General features: G+C 54.7%; 1 protein-coding gene across 6 annotated transcripts in view; it reads left to right on the top strand.

The window, feature by feature from the left end:
- The window catches only part of LOC101734284, a 22,640-nt gene extending 5,111 nt beyond the window's left edge, over nucleotides 1–17,529 (top strand). Inside the window, exons 2-6 of one of the 6 annotated variants that reach the window (XR_004219796.1) lie at nucleotides 12,658–12,960; nucleotides 13,488–13,586; nucleotides 15,192–15,232; nucleotides 15,879–16,418; nucleotides 16,485–17,529. Coding sequence is in view for 4 of the 6 variants with exons in the window: in XM_004916652.4 (XP_004916709.1) it covers nucleotides 12,658–12,960; nucleotides 13,488–13,586; nucleotides 15,192–15,232; nucleotides 15,879–15,887 (452 nt within the window). In the remaining 2 variants the exon portion in view is untranslated. Of the gene's footprint in view, nucleotides 1–12,657; nucleotides 12,961–13,487; nucleotides 13,587–15,191; nucleotides 15,233–15,878 lie in introns of all 6 variants that reach the window. The other 5 variants (XR_004219795.1, XM_004916652.4, XM_004916654.4 and 2 more) reach the window with 5 other exon arrangements.

Genomic DNA, 17,529 nt, shown 5'->3' with positions numbered 1-17,529 from the left:
GGGCCGGGTTGGAGCTGCAGAGTGCCATTGAGCCCTATGGGAGACTTTCCTTGGGCCGGGTTGGAGCTGCAGAGTGCCATTGAGCCCTATGGGAGGCTTTCCTTGGGCCGGGTTGGAGCTGCAGAGTGCCATTGAGCCCTATGGGAGACTTTCCTTGGGCCGGGTTGGAGCTGCAGAGTGCCATTGAGCCCTATGGGAGACTTTCCTTGGGCCGGGTTGGAGCTGCAGAGTGTCATTGAGCCCTATGGGAGACTTTCCTTGGGCCGGGTTGGAGCTGCAGAGTGCCATTGAGCCCTATGGGAGACTTTCCTTGGGCCGGGTTGGAGCTGCAGAGTGCCATTGATTCCTATGGGAGACTTTCCTTGGGCCGGGTTGGAGCTGCAGAGTGCCATTGAGCCCTATGGGAGACTTTCCTTGGGCGGGTTGGAGCTGCAGAGCGCCATTGAGCCCTATGGGAGACTTTCCTTGGGCCAGGTTGGAGCTGCAGAGTGCCATTGAACCCTATGGGAGACTTTCCTTGGGCCGGGTTGGAGCTGCAGAGTGCCATTGAGCCCTACGGGAGACTTTCCTTGGGCCGGTTTGGAGCTGCAGAGTGCCATTGAGCCCTATGGGAGACTTTCCTTGGGCCAGGTTGGAGCTGCAGAGTGCCATTGAGCCCTATGGGAGACTTTCCTTGGGCCAGGTTGGAGCTGCAGAGTGCCATTGAGCCCTATGGGAGACTTTCCTTGGGCCGGGTTGGAGCTGCAGAGTGCCATTGAGCCCTATGGGAGACTTTCCTTGGGCCGGGTTGGAGCTGCAGAGTGCCATTGAGCCCTATGGGAGACTTTCCTTGGGCCGGGTTGGAGCTACAGAGTGCCATTGAGCCCTATGGGAGACTTTCCTTGGGCCGGGTTGGAGCTGCAGAGCGCCATTGAGCCCTATGGGAGACTTTCCTTGGGCCAGGTTGGAGCTGCAGAGTGCCATTGAACCCTACGGGAGACTTTCCTTGGGCCGGGTTGGAGCTGCAGAGCGCCATTGAGCCCTACGGGAGACTTTCCTTGGGCCGGTTTGGAGCTGCAGAGTGCCATTGAGCCCTATGGGAGACTTTCCTTGGGCCGGGGTTGGAGCTGCAGAGTGCCCATTGAGCCCTATGGGAGACTTTCCTTTGGGGCGGGTTGGAGCTGCAGAGTGCCATTGAGCCCTATGGGAGACTTTCCTTGGGCCGGGTTGGAGCTGCAGAGTGCCATTGAGCCCTATGGGAGACTTTCCTTGGGCCGGGTTGGAGCTGCAGAGTGCCATTGAGCCCTATGGGAGACTTTCCTTGGGTCGGGCTGGAGCTGCAGAGTGCCATTGAGCCCTATGGGAGACTTTCCTTGGGCCGGGTTGGAGCTGCAGAGTGCCCATTGAGCCCTACGGGAGACTTTCCTTGGGCCGGGTTGGAGCTGCAGAGTGCCATTGAGCCCTATGGGAGACTTTCCTTGGGCCGGGTTGGAGCTGCAGAGTGCCATTGAGCCCTATGGGAGACTTTCCTTGGGCCGGGTTGGAGCTTCAGAGTGCCATTGAGCCCTATGGGAGACTTTCCTTGGGCCGGGTTGGAGCTGCAGAGTGCCATTGAGCCCTATGGGAGACTTTCCTTGGGCCGGGTTGGAGCTGCAGAGTGCCATTGAGCCCTATGGGAGACTTCCCTTGGGCCGGGTTGGAGCTGCAGAGTGCCATTGAGCCCTATGGGAGACTTTCCTTGGGCCGGGTTGGAGCTGCAGAGTGCCATTGAGCCCTATGGGAGACTTTCCTTGGGCCGGGTTGGAGCTGCAGAGTGCCATTGAGCCCTACGGGAGACTTTCCTTGGGCCGGGTTGGAGCTGCAGAGTGCCATTGAGCCCTACGGGAGGCTTTCCTTGGGCCGGGTTGGAGCTGCAGAGTGCCATTGAGCCCTACGGGAGACTTTCCTTGGGCCGGGTTGGAGCTGCAGAGTGCCATTGAGCCCTACGGGAGGCTTTCCTTGGGCCGGGTTGGAGCTGCAGAGTGCCATTGAGCCCTACGGGAGACTTTCCTTGGTCCGGGTTGGAGCTGCAGAGTGCCATTGAGCCCTACGGGAGACTTTCCTTGGGCCGGGTTGGAGCTGCAGAGTGCCATTGAGCCCTATGGGAGACTTTCCTTGGGCCGGGTTGGAGCTGCAGAGTGCCATTGAGCCCTATGGGAGACTTTCCTTGGGCCGGGTTGGAGCTGCAGAGTGCCATTGAGCCCTATGGGAGGCTTTCCTTGGGCCAGGTTGGAGCTGCAGAGTGCCATTGAGCCCTATGGGAGGCTTTCCTTGGGCCAGGTTGGAGCTGCAGAGTGCCATTGAGCCCTATGGGAGGCTTTCCTTGGGCCAGGTTGGAGCTGCAGAGTGCCATTGAGCCCTATGGGAGGCTTTCCTTGGGCCGGTTGGAGCTGCAGAGTGCCAGTGAGCCCTATGGGAGACTTTCCTTGGGCCGGGTTGGAGCTGCAGAGTGCCATTGAGCCCTATGGGAGACTTTCCTTGGGCCAGGTTGGAGCTGGAGAGTGCCATTGAGCCCTATGGGAGGCTTTCCTTGGGCCGGGTTGGAGCTGCAGAGTGCCATTGAGCCCTATGGGAGGCTTTCCTTGGGCCGGGTTGGAGCTGCAGAGTGCCATTGAGCCCTATGGGAGACTTTCCTTGGGCCGGGTTGGAGCTGCAGAGTGCCATTGAGCCCTATGGGAGACTTTCCCTGGGCCGGGTTGGAGCTGCAGAGTGCCATTGAGCCCTATGGGAGACTTTCCTTGGGCCGGGTTGGAGCTGCAGAGTGCCATTGAGCCCTATGGGAGACTTTCCTTGGGCCAGGTTGGAGCTGCAGAGTGCCATTGAGCCCTATGGGAGGCTTTCCTTGGGCCGGGTTGGAGCTGCAGAGTGCCATTGAGCCCTATGGGAGACTTTCCTTGGGCCGGGTTGGAGCTGCAGAGTGCCATTGAGCCCTATGTGAGACTTTCCTTGGGCCGGGTTGGAGCTGCAGAGTGCCATTGAGCCCTATGGGAAGCTTTCCTTTGGCCGGGTTGGAGCTGCAGAGTGCCATTGAGCCCTATGGGAGACTTTCCTTGGGCCAGGTTGGAGCTGCAGAGTGCCATTGAGCCCTATGGGAGACTTTCCTTGGGCCGGGTTGGAGCTGCAGAGTGCCATTGAGCCCTATGGGAGGCTTTCCTTGGGCCGGGTTGGAGCTGCAGAGTGCCATTGAGCCCTATGGGAGGCTTTCCTTGGGCCAGGTTGGAGCTGCAGAGTGCCATTGAGCCCTATGGGAGACTTTCCTTGGGCCAGGTTGGAGCTGCAGAGTGCCATTGAGCCCTATGGGAGACTTCCCTTGGGCCGAGTTGGAGCTGCAGAGTGCCATTGAGCCTATGGGAGGCTTTCCTTGGGCCGGGTTGGAGCTGCAGAGTGCCATTGAGCCCTATGGGAGACTTTCCTTGGGCCGGGTTGGAGCTGCAGAGTGCCATTGAGCCCTATGGGAGGCTTTCCTTGGGCCGGGTTGGAGCTGCAGAGTGCCATTGAGCCCTATGGGAGACTTCCCTTGGGCCGGGTTGGAGCTGCAGAGTGCCATTGAGCCCTATGGGAGACTTTCCTTGGGCCGGGTTGGAGCTGCAGAGTGCCATTGAGCCCTATGGGAGGCTTTCCTTGGGCCGGGTTGGAGCTGCAGAGTGCCATTGAGCCCTATGGGAGACTTTCCTTGGGCCGGGTTGGAGCTGCAGAGTGCCATTGAGCCCTATGGGAGACTTTCCCTGGGCCGGGTTGGAGCTGCAGAGTGCCATTGAGCCCTATGGGAGACTTTCCTTGGGCCGGGTTGGAGCTGCAGAGTGCCATTGAGCCCTATGGGAGACTTTCCTTGGCCAGGTTGGAGCTGCAGAGTGCCATTGAGCCCTATGGGAGGCTTTCCTTGGCCGGGTTGGAGCTGCAGAGTGCCATTGAGCCCTATGGGAGACTTTCCTTGGGCCGGGTTGGAGCTGCAGAGTGCCATTGAGCCCTATGTGAGACTTTCCTTGGGCCGGGTTGGAGCTGCAGAGTGCCATTGAGCCCTATGGGAAGCTTTCCTTTGGCCGGGTTGGAGCTGCAGAGTGCCATTGAGCCCTATGGGAGACTTTCCTTGGGCCAGGTTGGAGCTGCAGAGTGCCATTGAGCCCTATGGGAGACTTTCCTTGGGCCGGGTTGGAGCTGCAGAGTGCCATTGAGCCCTATGGGAGACTTTCCTTGGGCCGGGTTGGAGCTGCAGAGTGCCATTGAGCCCTATGGGAGACTTTCCTTGGGCCGGGTTGGAGCTGCAGAGTGCCATTGAGCCCTATGGGAGGCTTTCCTTGGGCCGGGTTGGAGCTGCAGAGTGCCATTGAGCCCTATGGGAGGCTTTCCTTGGGCCAGGTTGGAGCTGCAGAGTGCCATTGAGCCCTATGGGAGGCTTTCCTTGGGCCAGGTTGGAGCTGCAGAGTGCCATTGAGCCCTATGGGAGGCTTTCCTTGGGCCGGGTTGGAGCTGCAGAGTGCCATTGAGCCCTATGGGAGACTTTCCTTGGGTCGGGCTGGAGCTGCAGAGTGCCATTGAGCCCTATGGGAGACTTTCCTTGGGCCGGGTTGGAGCTGCAGAGTGCCATTGAGCCCTACGGGAGACTTTCCTTGGGCCGGGTTGGAGCTGCAGAGTGCCATTGAGCCCTATGGGAGACTTTCCTTGGGCCGGGTTGGAGCTGCAGAGTGCCATTGAGCCCTATGGGAGACTTTCCTTGGCCGGGTTGGAGCTTCAGAGTGCCATTGAGCCCTATGGGAGACTTTCCTTGGGCCGGGTTGGAGCTGCAGAGTGCCATTGAGCCCTATGGGAGACTTTCCTTGGGCCGGGTTGGAGCTGCAGAGTGCCATTGAGCCCTATGGGAGACTTCCCTTGGGCCGGGTTGGAGCTGCAGAGTGCCATTGAGCCCTATGGGAGACTTTCCTTGGGCCGGGTTGGAGCTGCAGAGTGCCATTGAGCCCTATGGGAGACTTTCCTTGGGCCGGGTTGGAGCTGCAGAGTGCCATTGAGCCCTACGGGAGACTTTCCTTGGGCCGGGTTGGAGCTGCAGAGTGCCATTGAGCCCTACGGGAGGCTTTCCTTGGGCCGGGTTGGAGCTGCCAGAGTGCCATTGAGCCCTACGGGAGACTTTCCTTGGGCCGGGTTGGAGCTGCAGAGTGCCATTGAGCCCTACGGGAGGCTTTCCTTGGGCCGGGTTGGAGCTGCAGAGTGCCATTGAGCCCTACGGGAGACTTTCCTTGGTCCGGGTTGGAGCTGCAGAGTGCCATTGAGCCCTACGGGAGACTTTCCTTGGGCCGGGTTGGAGCTGCAGAGTGCCATTGAGCCCTATGGGAGACTTTCCTTGGGCCGGGTTGGAGCTGCAGAGTGCCATTGAGCCCTATGGGAGACTTTCCTTGGGCCGGGTTGGAGCTGCAGAGTGCCATTGAGCCCTATGGGAGGCTTTCCTTGGGCCAGGTTGGAGCTGCAGAGTGCCATTGAGCCCTATGGGAGGCTTTCCTTGGGCCAGGTTGGAGCTGCAGAGTGCCATTGAGCCCTATGGGAGGCTTTCCTTGGGCCAGGTTGGAGCTGCAGAGTGCCATTGAGCCCTATGGGAGGCTTTCCTTGGGCCGGGTTGGAGCTGCAGAGTGCCAGTGAGCCCTATGGGAGACTTTCCTTGGGCCGGGTTGGAGCTGCAGAGTGCCATTGAGCCCTATGGGAGACTTTCCTTGGGCCAGGTTGGAGCTGGAGAGTGCCATTGAGCCCTATGGGAGGCTTTCCTTGGGCCGGGTTGGAGCTGCAGAGTGCCATTGAGCCCTATGGGAGGCTTTCCTTGGGCCGGGTTGGAGCTGCAGAGTGCCATTGAGCCCTATGGGAGACTTTCCTTGGGCCGGGTTGGAGCTGCAGAGTGCCATTGAGCCCTATGGGAGACTTTCCTTGGGCCAGGTTGGAGCTGCAGAGTGCCATTGAGCCCTATGGGAGACTTTCCCTGGGCCGGGTTGGAGCTGCAGAGTGCCATTGAGCCCTATGGGAGACTTTCCTTGGGCCGGGTTGGAGCTGCAGAGTGCCATTGAGCCCTATGGGAGACTTTCCCTGGGCCGGGTTGGAGCTGCAGAGTGCCATTGAGCCGTATGGGAGACTTTCCTTGGGCCAGGTTGGAGCTGCAGAGTGCCATTGAGCCCTATGGGAGACTTTCCCTGGGCCGGGTTGGAGCTGCAGAGTGCCATTGAGCCCTATGGGAGACTTTCCTTGGGCCGGGTTGGAGCTGCAGAGTGCCATTGAGCCCTATGGGAGACTTTCCCTGGGCCGGGTTGGAGCTGCAGAGTGCCATTGAGCCCTATGGGAGACTTTCCTTGGGCCGGGTTGGAGCTGCAGAGTGCCATTGAGCCCTATGGGAGACTTTCCCTGGGCCGGGTTGGAGCTGCAGAGTGCCATTGAGCCCTATGGGAGACTTTCCTTGGGCCGGGTTGGAGCTGCAGAGTGCCATTGAGCCCTATGGGAGACTTTCCTTGGGCCAGGTTGGAGCTGCAGAGTGCCATTGAGCCCTATGGGAGGCTTTCCTTGGGCCGGGTTGGAGCTGCAGAGTGCCATTGAGCCCTATGGGAGACTTTCCTTGGGCCGGGTTGGAGCTGCAGAGTGCCATTTGAGCCCTATGTGAGACTTTCCTTGGGCCGGGTTGGAGCTGCAGAGTGCCATTGAGCCCTATGGGAAGCTTTCCTTTGGCCGGGTTGGAGCTGCAGAGTGCCATTGAGCCCTATGGGAGACTTTCCTTGGGCCAGGTTGGAGCTGCAGAGTGCCATTGAGCCCTATGGGAGACTTTCCTTGGGCCGGGTTGGAGCTGCAGAGTGCCATTGAGCCCTATGGGAGGCTTTCCTTGGGCCGGGTTGGAGCTGCAGAGTGCCATTGAGCCCTATGGGAGGCTTTCCTTGGGCCAGGTTGGAGCTGCAGAGTGCCATTGAGCCCTATGGGAGACTTTCCTTGGGCCAGGTTGGAGCTGCAGAGTGCCATTGAGCCCTATGGGAGACTTCCCTTGGGCCGGGTTGGAGCTGCAGAGTGCCATTGAGCCCTATGGGAGGCTTTCCTTGGGCCGGGTTGGAGCTGCAGAGTGCCATTGAGCCCTATGGGAGACTTTCCTTGGGCCGGGTTGGAGCTGCAGAGTGCCATTGAGCCCTATGGGAGGCTTTCCTTGGGCCGGGTTGGAGCTGCAGAGTGCCATTGAGCCCTATGGGAGACTTTCCTTGGGCCGGGTTGGAGCTGCAGAGTGCCATTGAGCCCTATGGGAGACTTTCCTTGGGCCGGGTTGGAGCTGCAGAGTGTCATTGAGCCCTATGGGAGACTTTCCTTGGGCCGGGTTGGAGCTGCAGAGTGCCATTGAGCCCTATGGGAGACTTTCCTTGGGCCGGGTTGGAGCTGCAGAGTGCCATTGATTCCTATGGGAGACTTTCCTTGGGCCGGGTTGGAGCTGCAGAGTGCCATTGAGCCCTATGGGAGACTTTCCTTGGGCCGGGTTGGAGCTGCAGAGCGCCATTGAGCCCTATGGGAGACTTTCCTTGGGCCAGGTTGGAGCTGCAGAGTGCCATTGAACCCTATGGGAGACTTTCCTTGGGCCGGGTTGGAGCTGCAGAGTGCCATTGAGCCCTACGGGAGACTTTCCTTGGGCCGGTTGGAGCTGCAGAGTGCCATTGAGCCCTATGGGAGACTTTCCTTGGGCCAGGTTGGAGCTGCAGAGTGCCATTGAGCCCTATGGGAGACTTTCCTTGGGCCAGGTTGGAGCTGCAGAGTGCCATTGAGCCCTATGGGAGACTTTCCTTGGGCCGGGTTGGAGCTGCAGAGTGCCATTGAGCCCTATGGGAGACTTTCCTTGGGCCGGGTTGGAGCTGCAGAGTGCCATTGAGCCCTATGGGAGACTTTCCTTGGGCCGGGTTGGAGCTACAGAGTGCCATTGAGCCCTATGGGAGACTTTCCTTGGGCCGGGTTGGAGCTGCAGAGCGCCATTGAGCCCTATGGGAGACTTTCCTTGGGCCAGGTTGGAGCTGCAGAGTGCCATTGAACCCTACGGGAGACTTTCCTTGGGCCGGGTTGGAGCTGCAGAGCGCCATTGAGCCCTACGGGAGACTTTCCTTGGGCCGGTTTGGAGCTGCAGAGTGCCATTGAGCCCTATGGGAGACTTTCCTTGGGCCGGGTTGGAGCTGCAGAGTGCCATTGAGCCCTATGGGAGACTTTCCTTGGGGCGGGTTGGAGCTGCAGAGTGCCATTGAGCCCTATGGGAGACTTTCCTTGGGCCGGGTTGGAGCTGCAGAGTGCCATTGAGCCCTATGGGAGACTTTCCTTGGGCCGGGTTGGAGCTGCAGAGTGCCATTGAGCCCTATGGGAGACTTTCCTTGGGTCGGGCTGGAGCTGCAGAGTGCCATTGAGCCCTATGGGAGACTTTCCTTGGGCCGGGTTGGAGCTGCAGAGTGCCATTGAGCCCTACGGGAGACTTTCCTTGGGCCGGGTTGGAGCTGCAGAGTGCCATTGAGCCCTATGGGAGACTTTCCTTGGGCCGGGTTGGAGCTGCAGAGTGCCATTGAGCCCTATGGGAGACTTTCCTTGGGCCGGGTTGGAGCTTCAGAGTGCCATTGAGCCCTATGGGAGACTTTCCTTGGGCCGGGTTGGAGCTGCAGAGTGCCATTGAGCCCTATGGGAGACTTTCCTTGGGCCGGGTTGGAGCTGCAGAGTGCCATTGAGCCCTATGGGAGACTTCCCTTGGGCCGGGTTGGAGCTGCAGAGTGCCATTGAGCCCTATGGGAGACTTTCCTTGGGCCGGGTTGGAGCTGCAGAGTGCCATTGAGCCCTATGGGAGACTTTCCTTGGGCCGGGTTGGAGCTGCAGAGTGCCATTGAGCCCTACGGGAGACTTTCCTTGGGCCGGGTTGGAGCTGCAGAGTGCCATTGAGCCCTACGGGAGGCTTTCCTTGGGCCGGGTTGGAGCTGCAGAGTGCCATTGAGCCCTACGGGAGACTTTCCTTGGGCCGGGTTGGAGCTGCAGAGTGCCATTGAGCCCTACGGGAGGCTTTCCTTGGGCCGGGTTGGAGCTGCAGAGTGCCATTGAGCCCTACGGGAGACTTTCCTTGGTCCGGGTTGGAGCTGCAGAGTGCCATTGAGCCCTACGGGAGACTTTCCTTGGGCCGGGTTGGAGCTGCAGAGTGCCATTGAGCCCTATGGGAGACTTTCCTTGGGCCGGGTTGGAGCTGCAGAGTGCCATTGAGCCCTATGGGAGACTTTCCTTGGGCCGGGTTGGAGCTGCAGAGTGCCATTGAGCCCTATGGGAGGCTTTCCTTGGGCCAGGTTGGAGCTGCAGAGTGCCATTGAGCCCTATGGGAGGCTTTCCTTGGGCCAGGTTGGAGCTGCAGAGTGCCATTGAGCCCTATGGGAGGCTTTCCTTGGGCCAGGTTGGAGCTGCAGAGTGCCATTGAGCCCTATGGGAGGCTTTCCTTGGGCCGGGTTGGAGCTGCAGAGTGCCAGTGAGCCCTATGGGAGACTTTCCTTGGGCCGGGTTGGAGCTGCAGAGTGCCATTGAGCCCTATGGGAGACTTTCCTTGGGCCAGGTTGGAGCTGGAGAGTGCCATTGAGCCCTATGGGAGGCTTTCCTTGGGCCGGGTTGGAGCTGCAGAGTGCCATTGAGCCCTATGGGAGGCTTTCCTTGGGCCGGGTTGGAGCTGCAGAGTGCCATTGAGCCCTATGGGAGACTTTCCTTGGGCCGGGTTGGAGCTGCAGAGTGCCATTGAGCCCTATGGGAGACTTTCCCTGGGCCGGGTTGGAGCTGCAGAGTGCCATTGAGCCCTATGGGAGACTTTCCTTGGGCCGGGTTGGAGCTGCAGAGTGCCATTGAGCCCTATGGGAGACTTTCCTTGGGCCAGGTTGGAGCTGCAGAGTGCCATTGAGCCCTATGGGAGGCTTTCCTTGGGCCGGGTTGGAGCTGCAGAGTGCCATTGAGCCCTATGGGAGACTTTCCTTGGGCCGGGTTGGAGCTGCAGAGTGCCATTGAGCCCTATGTGAGACTTTCCTTGGGCCGGGTTGGAGCTGCAGAGTGCCATTGAGCCCTATGGGAAGCTTTCCTTTGGCCGGGTTGGAGCTGCAGAGTGCCATTGAGCCCTATGGGAGACTTTCCTTGGGCCAGGTTGGAGCTGCAGAGTGCCATTGAGCCCTATGGGAGACTTTCCTTGGGCCGGGTTGGAGCTGCAGAGTGCCATTGAGCCCTATGGGAGGCTTTCCTTGGGCCGGGTTGGAGCTGCAGAGTGCCATTGAGCCCTATGGGAGGCTTTCCTTGGGCCAGGTTGGAGCTGCAGAGTGCCATTGAGCCCTATGGGAGACTTTCCTTGGGCCAGGTTGGAGCTGCAGAGTGCCATTGAGCCCTATGGGAGACTTCCCTTGGGCCGGGTTGGAGCTGCAGAGTGCCATTGAGCCCTATGGGAGGCTTTCCTTGGGCCGGGTTGGAGCTGCAGAGTGCCATTGAGCCCTATGGGAGACTTTCCTTGGGCCGGGTTGGAGCTGCAGAGTGCCATTGAGCCCTATGGGAGGCTTTCCTTGGGCCGGGTTGGAGCTGCAGAGTGCCATTGAGCCCTATGGGAGACTTTCCTTGGGCCGGGTTGGAGCTGCAGAGTGCCATTGAGCCCTATGGGAGACTTTCCTTGGGCCGGGTTGGAGCTGCAGAGTGCCATTGAGCCCTATGGGAGGCTTTCCTTGGGCCGGGTTGGAGCTGCAGAGTGCCATTGAGCCCTATGGGAGACTTTCCTTGGGCCGGGTTGGAGCTGCAGAGTGCCATTGAGCCCTATGGGAGACTTTCCCTGGGCCGGGTTGGAGCTGCAGAGTGCCATTGAGCCCTATGGGAGACTTTCCTTGGGCCGGGTTGGAGCTGCAGAGTGCCATTGAGCCCTATGGGAGACTTTCCTTGGGCCAGGTTGGAGCTGCAGAGTGCCATTGAGCCCTATGGGAGGCTTTCCTTGGGCCGGGTTGGAGCTGCAGAGTGCCATTGAGCCCTATGGGAGACTTTCCTTGGGCCGGGTTGGAGCTGCAGAGTGCCATTGAGCCCTATGTGAGACTTTCCTTGGGCCGGGTTGGAGCTGCAGAGTGCCATTGAGCCCTATGGGAAGCTTTCCTTTGGCCGGGTTGGAGCTGCAGAGTGCCATTGAGCCCTATGGGAGACTTTCCTTGGGCCAGGTTGGAGCTGCAGAGTGCCATTGAGCCCTATGGGAGACTTTCCTTGGGCCGGGTTGGAGCTGCAGAGTGCCATTGAGCCCTATGGGAGGCTTTCCTTGGGCCGGGTTGGAGCTGCAGAGTGCCATTGAGCCCTATGGGAGGCTTTCCTTGGGCCAGGTTGGAGCTGCAGAGTGCCATTGAGCCCTATGGGAGACTTTCCTTGGGCCAGGTTGGAGCTGCAGAGTGCCATTGAGCCCTATGGGAGACTTCCCTTGGGCCGGGTTGGAGCTGCAGAGTGCCATTGAGCCCTATGGGAGGCTTTCCTTGGGCCGGGTTGGAGCTGCAGAGTGCCATTGAGCCCTATGGGAGACTTTCCTTGGGCCGGGTTGGAGCTGCAGAGTGCCATTGAGCCCTATGGGAGGCTTTCCTTGGGCCGGGTTGGAGCTGCAGAGTGCCATTGAGCCCTATGGGAGACTTTCCTTGGGCCAGGTTGGAGCTGCAGAGTGCCATTGAGCCCTATGGGAGACTTTCCTTGGGCCGGGTTGGAGCTGCAGAGTGCCATTGAGCCCTATGGGAGACTTTCCTTGGGCCGGGTTGGAGCTGCAGAGTGCCATTGAGCCCTATGAGAGACTTTCCTTGGGCCGGGTTGGAGCTGCAGAGTGCCATTGAGCCCTATGGGAGACTTTCCTTGGGCCGGGTTGGAGCTGCAGAGTGCCATTGAGCCCTATGGGAGGCTTTCCTTGGGCCGGGTTGGAGCTGCAGAGTGCCATTGAGCCCTATGGGAGACTTCCAACATCATGCACAGGTTTCAAAGCCAGAAAGGCTTTCACGCCATTTACAAACACTCAAAAAATTTAGTGACTTTAGGAAGGCAATGTCGATATTTTCATAAAACCGATAAAAAGCATTTTCGTGACATTTTAGAACATTTGAAATTATTGTGGTTACTCCGAATTTTTTCCATATCATCATTTTAACCACAAAAAAAATCGGATTTTAGTATATATATATATATATTAGTATAACAATTATATATGGGATGCAGCCTAATCCCCAGATTCGTCCTAATCCAATCCTAATTTGCATATGTAAATCAAGCCATCGAAGGGTTAAAAAGGCAAAATCTTGGTCGAGTCTTGGATTCTGTGTATCCTATATATATATATAATATATTGTCCCAGTACAAACAGAGAAATACAGTGGCACCTTTGTGCATGGTGTGGGTGGGGGGGCGGTTTGTTGCTGGTTGTTTGCCAGGGTGCCCGGCCAAGTGATAATTCCTTGGGCCCAAATTCTTCCTGGCCTTGCTTCAGGGGCATTTGTGGCCCCAGAGCAACCCCGAGGCGGCTCCTGCAATATCCCCCCCCCCTATTCTTCATTGGAAGAAAACCTGCAGCAGCGCAGCATCTTAAAGGGATACCTTGCCCATAACCGCAGTAGTGCGTATCTAATCATTATGAAGATGTTATTGAAATCCTCCTCGTTTTTACAGTTGCCGCCATTTCTCCTCCAGGCTTCAGTGCGGCTTGTCCCGGGAACATCTCTGTTGACAAAGGATATAATGTATCCGTATTTAATAACGTGCCCCTGATTGGGATTTTCCTGATGACTCAAGAGACTCCGCAGAGCAGAATGGCATTAGAAGTCATGAATGGAAACGTAACAAAGTCGGCGGGTAACTTTGCGATTGTCGGAGACGAACTCATCCTCTTAAATGCACAAATGGGAGACGCGGGATTGTACGACATTGAACTCAAGAACGAATGGAAATGTCGCGTTCATGTTCAAGTCAACGGTAGGTGATCGTTTGTGTGCTGTTAGGTTTTTTTTTTACTAAACGCCAGAAAATACCCTGCCATAGACAATACTGAGAATTGCCTCTACTGACTGCACTAGCCAAAAGTTTCAGCAGCTCTATAGCAGTAATAATGTAGGTCTTTACAGTTGTCATAGGAGCTTCCCATATTGGATTCTGTTAGAGCAGTCTGGGGCACTGCACGTGCTCAGTGGGTTCTGGGCAGCTGTTGAGAAGCTGAGGTTAAGGTGGCCATATATGTAAGCAAATCTTCTCCCTATATCCCGACCTACGGGTGGGTGATATCGTGTGAATTTAGGCTAATTTGGTCGTTTGGCCCTGGAGCAGTGCAGCGAATCAGCAGAATAGAAGATACCATATATATATATATCTCCCCCCGCTAGAGGCCTGTGGCCTATTTCTTTTGTTAAGCTTTAGTTCCCCTAAAGGCCGGCCACTTTGGCCCAGATGACTTTATAGAATACTCTATCGAGCGGTCTTCCCATGGATGCTTTTTTATATTGCAGACCCCGCAATACATAGAGCCCCGGATATAGATACCTCCGTTGTCCAATCAGAATCCAGTTCTGCTTCATTAAACGGCGCAACAAGTTCCCACGTCGCAGGTACAGCTAAATCCATTTTTTAAGTTCCCTGCCCTGGTTTGCTTGAAACATTGGGGGGAAGAAATAAAATCTGTTTTTAGGAGACATTTTCTTTTGGGGTATTGTGAGCCTTAATTTGTATTGTTCTACTGATGTGAGTGCTATAGTGAAATATATAGACGATTTCTATTCTGCACACCCTATTTATGGTCCAAGATAACATATATATATAATTCATATTTACACAGATGTCCAAGGTAGAAAATAATAACTTACCCCAAATTGGCCTTTCATTGGGCTCCTCAAACTCATAACATTATAGATGTATATAAACATTGGGGTAACAGTCACCCCGCTATAGTTCCAGGGGTACCCAGGGCACAAATAAGCACTCACCCCAAATCCCCCCCTAACTGGCCTTCAGGCTGGGCCCCCTTAGCCCATAACAAGGTTACAGATATATAGAAACATTGGGGTAACAGTCACCCCGCTATAGTTCCAGGGGTACCCAGGGTACAAATAAGCACTCACCCCAAATCCCCCCCTAACTGGCCTTCAGGCTGGGCCCCCTTAGCCCATAACAAGGTTACAGATATATAGAAACATTGGGGTAACAGTCACCCTGCTATAGTTCCAGGGGTACCCAGGGCACAAATAAGCACTCACCCCAAATCCCCCCCTAACTGGCCTTCAGGCTGGGCCCCCTTAGCCCATAACAAGGTTACAGATATATAGAAACATTGGGGTAACAGTCACCCCGCTATAGTTCCAGGGGTACCCAGGGCACAAATAAGCACTCACCCCAAATCCCCCCCTAACTGGCCTTCAGGCTGGGCCCCCTTAGCCCATAACAAGGTTACAGATATATAGAAACATTGGGGTAACAGTCACCCTGCTATAGTTCCAGGGGTACCCAGGGCACAAATAAGCACTCACCCCAAATCCCCCCCTAACTGGCCTTCAGGCTGGGCCCCCTTAGCCCATAACAAGGTTACAGATATATAGAAACATTGGGGTAACAGTCACCCTGCTATAGTTCCAGGGGTACCCAGGGCACAAATAAGCACTCACCCCAAATCCCCCCCTAACTGGCCTTCAGGCTGGGCCCCCTTAGCCCATAACAAGGTTACAGATATATAGAAACATTGGGGTAACAGTCACCCCGCTATAGTTCCAGGGGTACCCAGGGCACAAATAAGCACTCACCCCAAATCCCCCCCTAACTGGCCTTCAGGCTGGGCCCCCTTAGCCCATAACAAGGTTACAGATATATAGAAACATTGGGGTAACAGTCACCCCGCTATAGTTCCAGGGGTACCCAGGGCACAAATAAGCACTCACCCCAAATCCCCCCCTAACTGGCCTTCAGGCTGGGCCCCCTTAGCCCATAACAAGGTTACAGATATATAGAAACATTGGGGTAACAGTCACCCTGCTATAGTTCCAGGGGTACCCAGGGCACAAATAAGCACTCACCCCAAATCCCCCCCCAACTGGCCTAATAAGCTGCCTTTTTTGTGATAGTTCTGTTTTGTGTGATAGCTGATTGCATGTGTATGTACCCTTCAAGAAAATATAAGCTCATTATAGGAAAAAGATAATTTCTTTTTTTCCCCCCTTTGTTAGTGCTAATCTGTGGCTGGATCGTCATCTATCTTATAACAAAGGTGAGTAAAGTCTTTCATTAAAGGCAACTTTCTTTACTTTTCAAATAAAGCTGGCCATATAGGGGCAATAATATAAGATACTATTCCCAGACATTCTTATCAAATTGACATCCTATTGGTGCGTGTAAAACCACTGCTTTCCAGACTAACCAATCGGAGCTTGATTAGAAGTCAATCAGACAAATTGTTGTTGGGCCAAACAATCAAATCAGGCCATTATGACTGCAGGAAAGAGCTGGCTCTTAAGGCGGCCATACACACTAAGATCCGCTCGCTTGGCGATATCAGGCTAATTCGATCGTTAGGCCCTGGGGCCAAATGATCAAATTAAAACGACGGGTATAAGCACTGTCGGTTCAGGGGCCACATCAACGAGCCGATGGGGTCCCTGATCCAACTAGATTTTTTAACCTGTTCGATTGATATCTGGGCGATTTTAGGCCAGATATTGGTCGGGCAGGCCCGTCGGTAGTGCCCCTACACGGGCCGATTAGCTGCCAAATCAGTCTAAGGGACCCATACACATTTGTGCATAATGATACAGTGGTTTGATTGTCTGTCTTTGCCAACCCTCCCTCTTTAGAACCTATGGTTATATTATTATAGGCTAATATTAATATTTGGACTCTGTTTTCTCTTTACCCAGGGCTGGTAGTAGTAGAACTGCAATGAAAGAATTCCCGCATCCTCCGCATTATCTATTTAATGGCAGCCGGAGGTTTCCCTTTCCTCTGGATCAGATCGTATAACATGTTGGAAGTTTCATTTTATAAAACTAAAGGGGACATGTAGCACTTTAATGGATAACACTCATAGTGAATGGAGCACATACATCATACATTTTTAAAAATGACTATTTTTGGAGGTACCAATAGCTCCACCCTCAGAAAGATTAACTACACATCCCTGTTGGCTCCACTTAGCTGCTGATTTCTTCTACTTTGAGGTGTATATTGGATATATATAATATATAAAATTAACTTATTAAGCTCATTTGACTATGTGGGTGTTCAGCTCAAAAATCCTTCCCCTCTATAAAGCACCTGGGGATGGAAAAACTGTGACTGTTCTGACTCGAGACCTCCCCAGAAGGCTTTGAGACCTCCCCAGAAGGCTTTGAGACCTCCCCCGATGGCTTTGAAGTCCTCCCCCGATGGCTTTGAAGTCCTCCCCCGATGGCTTTGAAGTCCTCCCCCGATGGCTTTGAAGTCCTCCCCCAATGGCTTTGAAGTCCTCCCCCGATGGCTTTGAGACCTCCCCCGATGGCTTATCCTTGGAGACATCGGTGCCTGGGTTGATGACAAACTCTCACGGTTTGGGCAACTGACTGACTGCTGTGGGACTGACACAAGCCGTAACACACACAGGGCCACATTCAGGCCATAAAAAATATCAGTCCAACTTGCAGCGCAGCAGTAAAGTGTACCAGAATTGTGACTTTGACTGTGGCTGGCTAATTTTATCCTTTATATAGTGTCCTCATATTCCTCAGCACTTTATTAGGTGACCCAGGGGCTTTCCTACATTTTCCATCCCATATTACTATTGGGAGATGTGAACAGAGTTGTTGTAAATGTAATTGCAGTTAATGGCAGTATCTTTGTTCTTTGCACTATGGGGTCTGACCCAATGTAAGGGAAAACACCAATGAACAGACCTGGAAGCACCTGTTCAAAGGGGTTGTTTGCCTTTATCTTAATTTTTAGTGTTATGTAGAGAGTAATATTCTGAGATGATTTGCAGTTGGTCTTTTTTTTTTTAAAATTATATGTATCTTAGTTATTTCACTTTTTGTTCAGCAGCTCTCCAGTTTGGAGTTTCAGCAGCTATCTGGTTGCTATGATCCTGATTACCTTAGCAACCAGGGAGCGGTTTGAATGAGAGTCGGGTATATGAATAGAAGAGGCCTGAATAGAAATATAAGGTATAAAAAGTGACAATAACAATAAAACTGTAGCCTCACAGAGCAATCGTTTTCTGGGTCACTGACCCCCATTGGAAAGCCAGTTAGAAGGCAAATAATGCAAAAATTAATAATAAGGACCAATCGAAATTCTGTAATGTAATTCTAAGCAACTTTCCAATATCAACTTATTAATAATTTCATATGCCGGACCTTTGGCCTTTTGTTTGTTTCTCTTGTTTATTTTTCATCTATGATTGTCGTAGAAGACTGTACAGTTGCACATTACATTGTGGAACCCGTATTTATGTCACTGTACTGTTGCACCAAGGCATTGGCTGTTGTATGAAGAAAGATTTATAAAATAAACAATAAATAAAACAATAAACCTTTA

The sequence above is a fragment of the Xenopus tropicalis genome, chromosome 8, assembly GCF_000004195.4.
Source record: "Xenopus tropicalis strain Nigerian chromosome 8, UCB_Xtro_10.0, whole genome shotgun sequence".
NCBI classification, from domain to species: Eukaryota; Metazoa; Chordata; class Amphibia; order Anura; family Pipidae; genus Xenopus; species Xenopus tropicalis.
This window is presented reverse-complemented; position numbering and strand designations above follow the sequence as displayed.